The 11,154-nt window shown below is 43.6% G+C and overlaps 1 protein-coding gene across 2 annotated transcripts in view; it reads right to left on the bottom strand.

The window, feature by feature from the left end:
- Positions 1 to 1,298: 1,298 nt before the first annotated feature.
- The window catches only part of LVRN (laeverin), a 65,719-nt gene continuing 55,863 nt past the window's right edge, over positions 1,299 to 11,154 (bottom strand). The window contains exons 18-20 of one of the 2 annotated variants that reach the window (XM_026649208.2): positions 10,232 to 10,372; positions 7,953 to 8,028; positions 1,299 to 2,515 (exon numbers count right to left, since the gene is read on the bottom strand). In XM_026649208.2, the coding sequence (XP_026504993.1) occupies positions 2,369 to 2,515; positions 7,953 to 8,028; positions 10,232 to 10,372 (364 nt within the window). In that variant the 3' untranslated portion in view covers positions 1,299 to 2,368. Of the gene's footprint in view, positions 2,516 to 7,952; positions 8,029 to 10,226; positions 10,373 to 11,154 lie in introns of both variants that reach the window. The other variant, XM_026649210.2, reaches the window with a different exon arrangement.

Raw genomic sequence — 11,154 nt, 5'->3', positions numbered from 1 at the left:
AGAGATTAGTTCCATGATGACTTGTCTTGCTACAAACTAAGGGCAAGCTAGCATCAAAAGAGACTTACACCAAGCAGGCTGAAGTAGTTTTTCTTGACAGCTGTAGTATGAGAGAGATCTGACGTTAATTGTGGATCAGCCTCTAATGTTTATATACAATTATATTTTTAAATCAATTGTCTTAGTTCTGGTCCAATTTTAGCATGCCTGGGTCCATAATGGAACCAGTAATTGAGGCTCTCTTTCTCTCAGAGAAGATTTTGCTTATGACAGCAGGCTGAAAGGGTAGGGCTAGTACTAGAGATACCATGTTGTTATTTTCATACTTGAACAAATCTAAGTAATTCTCTCCCTACTATTCTGCCTCTACAGTTATTCCAAACAGAATTACCTGGAAAAGGGATACGTTCTTAGACAGTTTTCGACTATCTATTCTCAGCACAGCAAGAAGCAGTATCAAGAGGTAAAAGATTCGCTTTCCTTTTCTTTGAGTGGCTGCCAACATTAAGCACCAAGTAATTCTGTGTTTTCTTCCTGCTATTTAGTCTCAGGCTTGAAAAGAGATGTACAATATGGTATAAACCCTAGAAAAATCAATCACTATATTGTTGCTGTAAGGACATAAAGGGTATGTTATTAAAGAAGCACACAATTAATCAATAGTGATTTTGAAATATTTTCTTATTTACAATTGCTTTTGTAAATATTTACAGATTGGTGATTAAATTATTAGCGTATTTTTATTCAGTAAAAAACCTGACATTTCTGTAAACAAGAAAAGGGGAGAATGGTTACAAATAGCTGGGAAAGACAATGGTTTCGATAGGCTGGGTGCTGAAAGTTAGGTACATAAATCCTGCAGTGAGATTGTGTAGAGCGGTGCCTCGGTGTCATTCCATTACCTTTCCACCTCGCACCAATCCTGCAGGGGGCCAAATCAGTCCCTGCATCTATACGAAGAAGCTCTAAGTCATGCCAGCAGGGAGCAGCTCCTTTGCTATCCATGATCAGTGGAACATATTGCATTCCGCCCCCAAACCCTCCCCATCCTGGAATGGGTGCTGGGGAGACCAGGAGTGTCTAGCATAGAGCTGGCTACATCAGCATATACGACCCCTATGCTGACAGAATCCTCCAATCCTGCCTTAAGGCAGCTTTAATTATACTTTGCACCATTGTGTGCTAAAAATAGAGTGTAGCCACAGCCATAGGAGCAGTGGGAGGGGCTACCCACCCCAAGTATGTACCCATCCAAGACCATAGGCACGTACTCAGGGTGGCTAGCCTTTCCTGCTGCCACAGCTACATGTCTCCTCAAGCTGGGAATCGCAACCCCCAGCTCCAAGTTTAGACATACCCTAAGTTGGGGCTAAGGATGTGGCTGTCAGCTTCCTTGGATGTGCACTGGGAACCCAACAAAGGATTTTCCACATTGAAAACTCTGATTTTGAAATCCTGGATATTGGTCTGTTTGTGCTCTTTATTTCCTTTATAACACTGCCTGTTACTTCCTCACTGGGTTTCCCTAGGGTAATGTAATATTACTTTCTCTGTTTATAGGGGTAGTAGTGCAACTTCATTTTTTCATAATTTGTTAACTGTGCAAATAAACAAACCCACAAACTAATACACTTTAACCAAAAGCTAATAGACGTGCTTTAATACTAATGGCCTGAGTTTTATTTGGCTGTCAGTCATCTCCATTAAGCCTAATAATAGGGAGGAAGAAAGTAAAACTTCTACAAATTTTCTAATGAAATTTAGTGCAGATGAAAAAGCACTCAATATATAAAAACTTAAGCTTTGGATTCCTGTAGTGGCTTCCCTCTGAGGATCAAGAAGCGCTTACAAACAAATGTTCAAGAGTTAAAGTTCCATAACACTGCTCTAACTTATGTATTATTGTCCCCATTCCCTTTTCACAAATACAAAAACTGAGGTTCAGTGTGATTAAATGACTTGCCTAAAGGTCACACACCAAGCCAGCAGCAGAACAGAGAATAAAACCCAAGTCTTCTAACTTCCAGTCCTGTGTTTTAATCACAGGGCTGAGTCCTCCAAAGTGCTGACATGTTTAAAAAATGTTTCTGCAGATTTTTCTTGACTTTATTTAAGGATAAGTCTCTCAAGCATCATCCTGTATGGAAATAAGATAGATGTAATATGCAAATAGTTTTCTTGCATGTTTTCTGTAGAATTTTATCCTTCCATTGTGAATGAGGTCGGCCTGGCTTTGTGGTTAGAATCTTTGGTTTCGAATATAAATCATGTGCTTCATCTCTTTATTAAATCATAAAATAGTATAAAAATGCTAGCAAGCTATATTCTAATATATATTAGAATAGATATGAGAAACAGGTTTCAGAAGTCAGTCATCTATATTTTTCCGTAACCAATCAGTAAATCTGGCTATGAGTTTTCTCCTTTCATTATTTGCAAACTTTGCAAACTGCAATGTTTCAGTAGTAGCAATCCGTAGATCCTTGTCCAGTGTAGTATTGTAAAAAAGCTGCAACTAAAAAAAAAAAAAAAAAATACATAAAGTTAGTCTACAGAGTACCTTGAGTGGAAAAATTGAATGCACTTTCGACAGATGTCTTAGACAGAACTGTCTAGATAAGAGCTTGTTTTTTACATTTAGGGTTTAAATTTACATTTAAGGTGCAATCCTGATCTCACTGAAATCAATGGGAGTTTTGCATTTGACATCAATGGAGCCAGAATTTGACACTTAAAACTTTAGTTTAGGAAGGTGCTTGCTCTGTAAAGCTCCTATACTGTGGCTTAAATGTTCAAAAGTGACAAGTGATTTTGGGGGCCCAGATTGAGATACCTTAAAGGGGATGATTTTCAGAGTGGGAGTGCCCAGCACTACTGAAAATTAAGCCCCTTAAAGATTAAAGCAGGAACTCTGCTTCTGCAGATCTTTGAGGCTTCACTGGCCTGGCACCTTCTTTTCTCTTTCAAAATAGTTCACATCTATAGTTACAGACAGCAGAGTTCTGGGGTGAGATTCTGTGCTGTGCCTCTTAGAGGCGCAGTATAGAACACACAGCCCAGAGGAAGGGGGTTAAGGTGGCTTTAAAGCACTTCTCTGCCCTCCTGATCTTGGGTAAGTCTGTGGGCTGGAGAGGCACCCAGTGTAACTTATAGGCTTGCCAAAAAACATGTGACTTTACTGCAGGATAACTAATGTGTGTTAGCTGTCCTGCTGTAAAATCCTAGCACAGACAAGGCGCTGTAGTCTTACCACTTGGTAAACTTGGTGAAGTCCACCAGAGGCCAGGGTATAGTGCTGACCTTGCCTAGCTCCTCATGGTAAAAATATCAGTGCCTTTCTCCACTAGGATTTTACAGTGGGATAGCAAAGAGCATTAGTCATTCTGCTGTAAAAAAACCCCACACCTTTGTTGCAGGGAAGACATAGCCTAAGTCAGGGTTTCTCAAATGCGGCCACCAGGGGCTTTTCTTGCGGCCACAGCCTCCTGGGCAGTGATTTGGGAGGGGGAGAGGGAGCAAAGCAGCGGCCCCTCCCCAGGGGCCACCAGCAGTGGTTGGGCCCTGCCCCACTCTGGAGCCACACAAGCTGGAGGACCAGGCAGTCAGTGAGATCTCCACATTCCCGAGGGTGGTGGAGTTGGGCTTCAGCCTTGGGGTGGCAGACGGCAGGCTCCAGACTCCAGCTACGGGACTTCAGGCTCTGTCCCCAGGCGCTGTCCCCTGGGTGTGGGGCTTTGGGCTCCATTCCCTGGCTGCATGGTGGCGGGCTCTGGCCCTGAGCTCATCCCCCCCATTACCTCTGGCCCCCGCTGCCTCCTCCAGTCCCCATTGCCCCTGGCCCCCATTGCCTCTGTAGCCACCTCCCCATCCAGGGCTTACTTTGTCCCTGGGCTTGCTGGGGCTGAGTAAGTCTGCTGTGAAAAGTGATATTAACAAACATACAAATGCCACTTTTCAGAGCAGACTTACTTATAGCTAGCAAGTCTTTAAAAACAAAAAACCAAAAAGCAAAAGCAAAAGAAACAACAAGAAAAAAGACAAAAACATTCAAAGCACCTTATTTGTGTTGCTATTCTGTTTAGGTCCAGTAAAGAACAAATAAATGTACATTATTTTTATTATTGAGTCTGCAAAAAACAAAACCCCTACATAGATAAATTACAATGCTTTGGACATGGATATGTGCATATTTGTTTGTTTTTCCTAAAGTTACTTAAGTATTTTAGGAAAAATTGTCAAAGCGACCACCAGCAAGAGTTGGTGGCCGCATTCTGAGGCCACTAAAAATTTTGTTGTGAGAACACCTGGCCTAAGTTATAGTAGTCTCCAAGGGCTGCCCTTTGGGCCACACACTGCCGCCAAACTCCTCCCTGGTGCGTGTTGTGGTCTCATCCCTGACATGCCCCTTTCAGCCCAACATGCCCTCTGCAGCATGGCTTGTGAGGGGATCCTCGGAAACAGCTTTATGGCTGTCTTCACAGTGCTTGCTGTGGGGGAAATCTCCCCCCATGCTGGAACCAGAACTTTTAGGGTATGTCTACACTGCATCTGGGAGTAAGCCTCCCAGCTAGCTCAGCTTCAGCTAGTGCTCTAAAAATAGCAGTGTGGACATTGCAGCTTGGAGCCCCTGGGTCTGAGCTCGGGTGGCTAGCTCGGTCTCCACTGAAGCCGCAACATCCACACTGCTATTTTTAGCTACCTCCAGCCACTCTAGTGCAAGTCTGTCTACCTGGGCTGGGAGGCATGCTCCCAGCTGCAGTGTAGACATATGCTTGGGGTCCCCTTCACACCACACCACCACTTCTCAGCATAAAGGAGCCAGAGCGAGGAGCTCTATCCAGATGTATAAAATTTTAGACATCAGCTTTTGATGAATAATTGCTCCCATGGTACAACTAGAAACAGCTATGATTAATAACTTGGGCTGGGTTTTTTTTAGACTAGCCTATGCACAAGATCTATGGCCATCTACCTAAAGAGTGGTAGAAATGTTGCAAAAAAGAGATAGGCATTTGTAGGCTCGAAAGATCCGAAAAGGCTTTAGTCTGCAGCCATAAATGTAAGATGGAGTCAATTTTAATTTCTTCAAACTACTAATTTCCTGAATGGATTTACTTGTACATTTCTGGAAAATACAATCTTTACGAGTTTGTCCACTCTAGGACTTTTTTCCTGGAATAATTTCCCAGCAGCTCTACTGGTGGCAGTAAAACTGGCCGTACAATCCTAGATTAGGCTTCTGGCAGCCACTGACATTTTAACCATCATGTCATCTCAGTCTGTTCACAGCAGCTCTACACAACATGTTGTTAAAAACATCAGCAGCTACTAGTGCCCTGACTATACAATTTAGGGTGACCAGACATCTCGGTATTAGGGGCTTTGTTTTATACAGGCAACTATACCCCTTGAAAAAAAGTGTCCTGATTTTTCACACTTGCTGTCTGGTCTCCCTAACACAATTGTTCCCAGAATTGCTCCTACCAACCGAGCTGCACTGGTATTAGCACTGGTGGAAATTTTCAGGGGGGGGGGGGGGGGAGAAGGCTACAGTAGACAAGGACTAGGAGTAAATGCTGTCATTTTTGTTACAATCAATATTTGTTTTTATGCCTAACAAAAAATTTAAACTTAACTGAAAAGCTAACTGCAACTTTAAAATTCCTCTGTAGTGAAAATCATATTATGTATGAGGTTGCTAGTGCCACCTGTTAAAAAAGGTTCCCAGTGCCTGTTTTCAGTTGCTTAGAACTTGGCAAAACTTCAACAGTTTAGGTTGAAATTTTCCATGTTCTGAGTCCGCCTCAGACTGAATTTTTTGGAAAATTTCATCCAAAATTATTTAGCGATTTCCAAGAATGAGGCTAGGGAAAAAATACATTATTTTTCCCCATGTTAAAAATTTCTGGCAACCTTTTTTTTGAACAGTTCTAGTGCCCTCATGCTTTGGAGCAGGGACTAGAAATTTGGCAGAGGGATCTTTGTGTCACGGATGTGCCTTTTGCTGTCCCCATGAAAATCCACTCAGATAAGGCCAAATTATAAGCCTTTGGGGGGAGCAGGGAATCAGTTGGCATATGCTCAGTAGATACTTCTTTGATTATAGCGGTTAACACTCCAAAGATTCCATCCTGATTGTGCCTGCTCGAGCCTCTCACAGCTCCTACCTGTAACCAAACTGTGCATGTGCCATCCCACATAGCTAATGAGCATGCTCCAGCCTAGGGCTACAGGGGCCAAGCCAATCTTTCCATCTAATGACAAGGCACCACAACTGAGAGCAGGGAACCTGTCTCTCTTTTGGCATCAATGGCCCTCCGCTGGGCTCAGGAAGCCATTTGATCCAAATGCACAGGGGACAAAAGCCAGACCCAAGGAAGGAAAGGAAGTAGACTGGCACAAGGAATCTGGTGAGACTGGGACTGGAACAGGGAAAGAAATTGTGATTGGGAATTGGTGGGGGGACTGAAAGTAGTTGAACAAAGGGACTGGGTCTAAGAGCTGGAAGAGGCAAGGACAGGTTGGGTGGGGAGGCTGGGAGCTCAGGGGAGGATGCTGTGATTGGTTGGGCAATGAGACTGGGAGCTGGAGATTGGTTAGGCAGGGAGGCTAGAGGGAGGAGAGGCAGGGTAGGTCTGGTTGGGTTGTTTGAATGGGATTAAAACCTTGCGGGGGGGGGGGGGGAGGAGACAAGAGGCTCTCCGACTGGTTGGCAGGAAGGCTGGAGTTGGGAGCCAGGGGTAGGGAAGGGAGGTGGAGCAAGGAGAATGGGAGTGCAGCTGGAGAGGGGAAGTTGGGACTGGTTGGACAAGGAGACTGGGAACCAGGAGGATGGTGGCATGAGTTGGGCAAGGAGACTGCCACAATCATTTGTACAAATTGTACAAACACTCATGCAGTGGTGACTAACTACCATTTGCACATGCATTCCTCTGTCTGGGGGGTGAAACTGTGGGTGCCCATTTGTAAGTTTATTTCTTGTGCATTTGTAACATCAACAGACCCCAGTCGTCAGCGGGTGGGATCAAATCTGGGACCTCTGGAGCTTAGTGCATGAGCCTCTACCCCATGAGCTAAAAGCCAACTGGCTGTTGGCTAAGGCTGTAGAGTAGACTCATTTAACTCTCTCTAAGTGGTCTCTGTGCTACTAGATGGGACAGAACACCACACCCAGGAGGTGTGTGGGTTACACACGGTTGTAAGTTTTTTAAAATCACTGATCTCTGTGCAGTGCTGCAATGTGGGAGGAGGATTAGGGGACCCAGGCTTGCCTTTGGCCTCTGACTGGAGTTGGAAATTTGGCCCTGCCGTCCCCACCCTCAGTCAGGATTGAAGGGTGGCCAGGCCAAATTTGAGTGGTTCTGTGACACAGTGCACCTGCTTGGCTCTCCCATCTTTGCAGTCCTTCTGGTGCCTATGGGCACTAGGCAGCCCCACCCCACAGGGAGAAGTGGAGCAGGGGGCACTGGGCACCCTCAGGAAAGTTGAAGGATTAAATCTGGGCTTTTGGTACTTCCTTAAGAAGCTGATATGAAGGAGGAGGATGGGGCCAAGGGCTCCCACGACAGTTTGCCTCCTGATGAGGATGGTGCCTCACTGAGTAAGAGCATGGGGCTGGGTGTAGGGGAGAGAACTTTGAGCTGGGGGCATGGCAATATGGGGGGAAAGCACAGGGCTGGGTGTGGGGCAGCAGGAGGGGTTTGTGTGTAGAGCTAGGTGCAGGGGGGAGAACAGGTCTGGGTGAAGAGGCAGTGAGGGATTTGGGTTGGGTACATTAGGAAAATTCTGGTTGCACCCCATCTCTGTCTCAACAAAAACCACAATGAGTTTCCATATATTTATTCAATACATTTCATGCTTTCCAAGAAATATGTAATTAAAAAAAAAATTATTTACAAATTGACAGCAAGGTTTAAATTAGTTATTTATCCAATGGCATATAAGTAACTTACTTCTTGGATCTGTAAGTCTGTATTGACAAAGTTTTCCATAACTCTCAATAATTTCTGTAGTATTCCATTCCTATGCCTATAAAGTAATATAAATATCAGTCAGGAAGAGAAGCATTTTGATAATATGTTGGTAAATATGCCATCAGCCTGCGTTCCTCTTCTGCAAGCATATTCGCCAAGCCTAATGTATAATGTTGAAACTATTGTCTAAACTGAAATTTAGTAGTCCGAGTTCTCTCCTCTTCCCCCTCCCCCCCCAATTTAAAAAAATATTCTCAGAGTTTAAATTAGTGAGGTAGATATCTATGCCAGATGCAGAGTGCAGTTTACAAATAATTTTCCTTTCTGTAAAAGGTTTGCTCTCACTCTGACTTGTCTAATCGGGTAAACTGCCATTTTTACACAGCTAAAAATCATAATCAAGTTAGAAGAGACTAGAGAAATATGCTCATCCATTGTCAGTCACACGCAAATAATCAGGTGCAAGAGTTTGAAGGAGGAAGAAAAATATCAATGTATTGAATCAGAGCCATGGCATATTATGATATAAAAGATACTATACCAGGACTCTATCCAGGCCTGGAGTAAGCAGGTTAAATAATCATTTAATTCAATGGGAGTTATGCCCCCTTCATCATTTGGCCTGACAGGATTAAAATGTAGTTTCAGGTATCTCAGTGTATTCCTATTGGCAGTGGTTTCATTTGAAAGGGATGAACCAGATTCACAGCAGGTTTCACATCAGTATAACCGTGCAGTGATCCGCAGTGGCACAAATTCTGCCAGGGGACAGGTTGTGGTGGCAAAAGCTGCAACAACTGGCCCTAAACTGGGTTATCTTTAGGGGCTAAGTTATGTTGCAAACACACAATCAAATGGCTGCTCTAAGTTATACCACAGTAATGGTCCTCTTGGGACCATTCTGCCAGCCAGGGTTAGCAGTAGTGCAAGATGATATAACCACATCCCATCCCACTGTTGTTTCACCTCCTATGCTGGGGAGGCTAGGAGCACGTTGTGTAAATGAAGCTATCCCAGCTTTATGCCATGCAGGATTCCCCTATGCAAGCATCTAACATTTCCAAATAAGAATGCATTTTCCTATCGTATAAAAACTGACTGCATGTTTGCCATACAATTTGTCCCAGGCTTTACTCTGTAAAGAGGCTGAACTGGAAAGTTTCATATTCATATACAGGAAGCCTGTATTGTCTTAAACCATTATATTGATAGCCTTGATAAACACATGATGGATAAAACTAAAGAGCAATAGCATTTTCCATCTGAAAGTTTGGATGGAGGGCCATCAGGGAGCCAGGGGAAGCTCCCGGAACTGGTTAGAGCTGGTGAGGACAAGCTCTAACTTATACAAGTGGCATAAGGTCCTTAAATGACCACAGAACAATGGAGCATCAGCATAGCAGTGCTCTGCTCTATCATGTCTTTTCTGTTCCTCACCCCCAATATACTCCCTCCATCTCCTGACATGCCCCCCATTCGCCCATGTCATCTGATCCAAGAGCCTTCCTGCCCACTTACCCTTTCCCCTCATGTCTGACCACTCTTCAAACCTCCTCTGTTCATTCTCCTTGCTTCCGGAATCATACCACATACATATTAATCCTTCCTTTTTTATCTGCTCCCAACATCTCACTCCTAGATGACCAGCCATTTTCCTGCCACAATATCTGGGCCATACCCTTTCCTACTCTTACCAATGAGTTATAGGATCCAACTACCTTCCAGTGCTTCCAATTTAAATATTTGTGTTGTATGAAGTATATAGAACTCTGGAGTACACCAGTTTGCATGCTATTTAACAATAAGTAAAACCTCATATTTTTATAATGTTTTTCGCCACAAAGCACTTTATAAGGTTGCACTATGAGTCAGATTTTTAAATGCTCACCATCTTACAGTTGAGGCCAGATTTTCAAAAAGCTCAGCTCCCATTTAGTCACCAAAATAGGGTCCAGATTTTTCAAAGCGGGTCAATACCCCTTAGCTCCCATTGAGACACTTATGGGGACACACACATACTTCCGTTGAGCTCTTTGAAAATCCAGCCACTTATTTTGGTGCCTTAATGAAAGCTGAGCCCTTCTGATAATTCTAGCCTTTGTATGTAGGAATCACTTAGACCACCATGGAAATGCAGGCACCTCTGGAGTAGAACATTTGCCATTGGGCTCTACAGCTCAAACTTAAGGTAGAGAAGAGAGTCAGAGAAACAACTGCAGAAATAAAGATGAACGACATAATTTGGTTGCTTACCATACCTTTCATTTAAAACTAGCCAATTTTCTGTTACAAATTCCCATGCTATGCGTTGGCCAATCTCAGTAGCTGCCACATTTGAAATGACTATGGATATATTATCAGAAGACAATAATGAATTGTTGAGTGAGTACTGCAAATATCTGTTGGAAAAATACATTAAAAATATAATTATTTAGAATACAAACATTGACCTTTTGAGTTGCCTGTATCGTTAGAGTATCATGTTTAATATAAATATTAACCATTCATTACTTACTGGGTTTACCTTCTCAATGTAGAAAGAGCGTTGCACAGGGTATGGGCATATTCATTTTCCTTATCTTTCCACTTCTCAGGAAATGTTAGGGGCAAATTATCCCTTCCACAGAAAAAAAATCCATGGACTCTTAGTTTCTACGGACTCATCCTGTCAGGTGCAAGGTTGGCGTTTGCCCTCCTGCAGAGTGAGCAGGTAGCAGGACCTTTCATGCCACAATGGGGTATGTCAAGATACCCAGGAGTTCTGTGGCATTTCTGTTAAGTCCCTAGTGCCTAAGGAGTGCTTCTCACCCTCCAGAGCAACCTGGCTGCCAAAGGAGCTGTGTTCTCAGACGCTCTCCACTGGTAGCTGCTACATGCACAGGTGCATAAGGCAGGTGTAGGTCGCCTGAATTTTCTCTGGCTGCACACCAGAGACAGGATTGTTAGTAAATATTCTGCAATTAGAAATTAGTTGTTTGTGAGACAGATTGAGCCTATTTTGACTTTCCTCTTCCTAAGTGACTTTGCAGACTGCCATTTGGAAAAACGCATTGGATTCTCACTCTCTCGGGCACAGGGAGGAGAGGACCATCAGGGAGCCAGGGGAAGCTCCTGGAACTGGTTAGAGCTGGTGAGGACAAGCTCTAACTTATAAAAGTGGCATAAGGTCCTTAAATGACCG

The sequence above is a fragment of the Terrapene carolina genome, unplaced genomic scaffold (assembly GCF_002925995.2).
Source record: "Terrapene carolina triunguis isolate 2854851 unplaced genomic scaffold, T_m_triunguis-2.0 Scaffold69, whole genome shotgun sequence".
Classification (NCBI taxonomy): Eukaryota; Metazoa; Chordata; order Testudines; family Emydidae; genus Terrapene; species Terrapene triunguis.
This window is presented reverse-complemented; position numbering and strand designations above follow the sequence as displayed.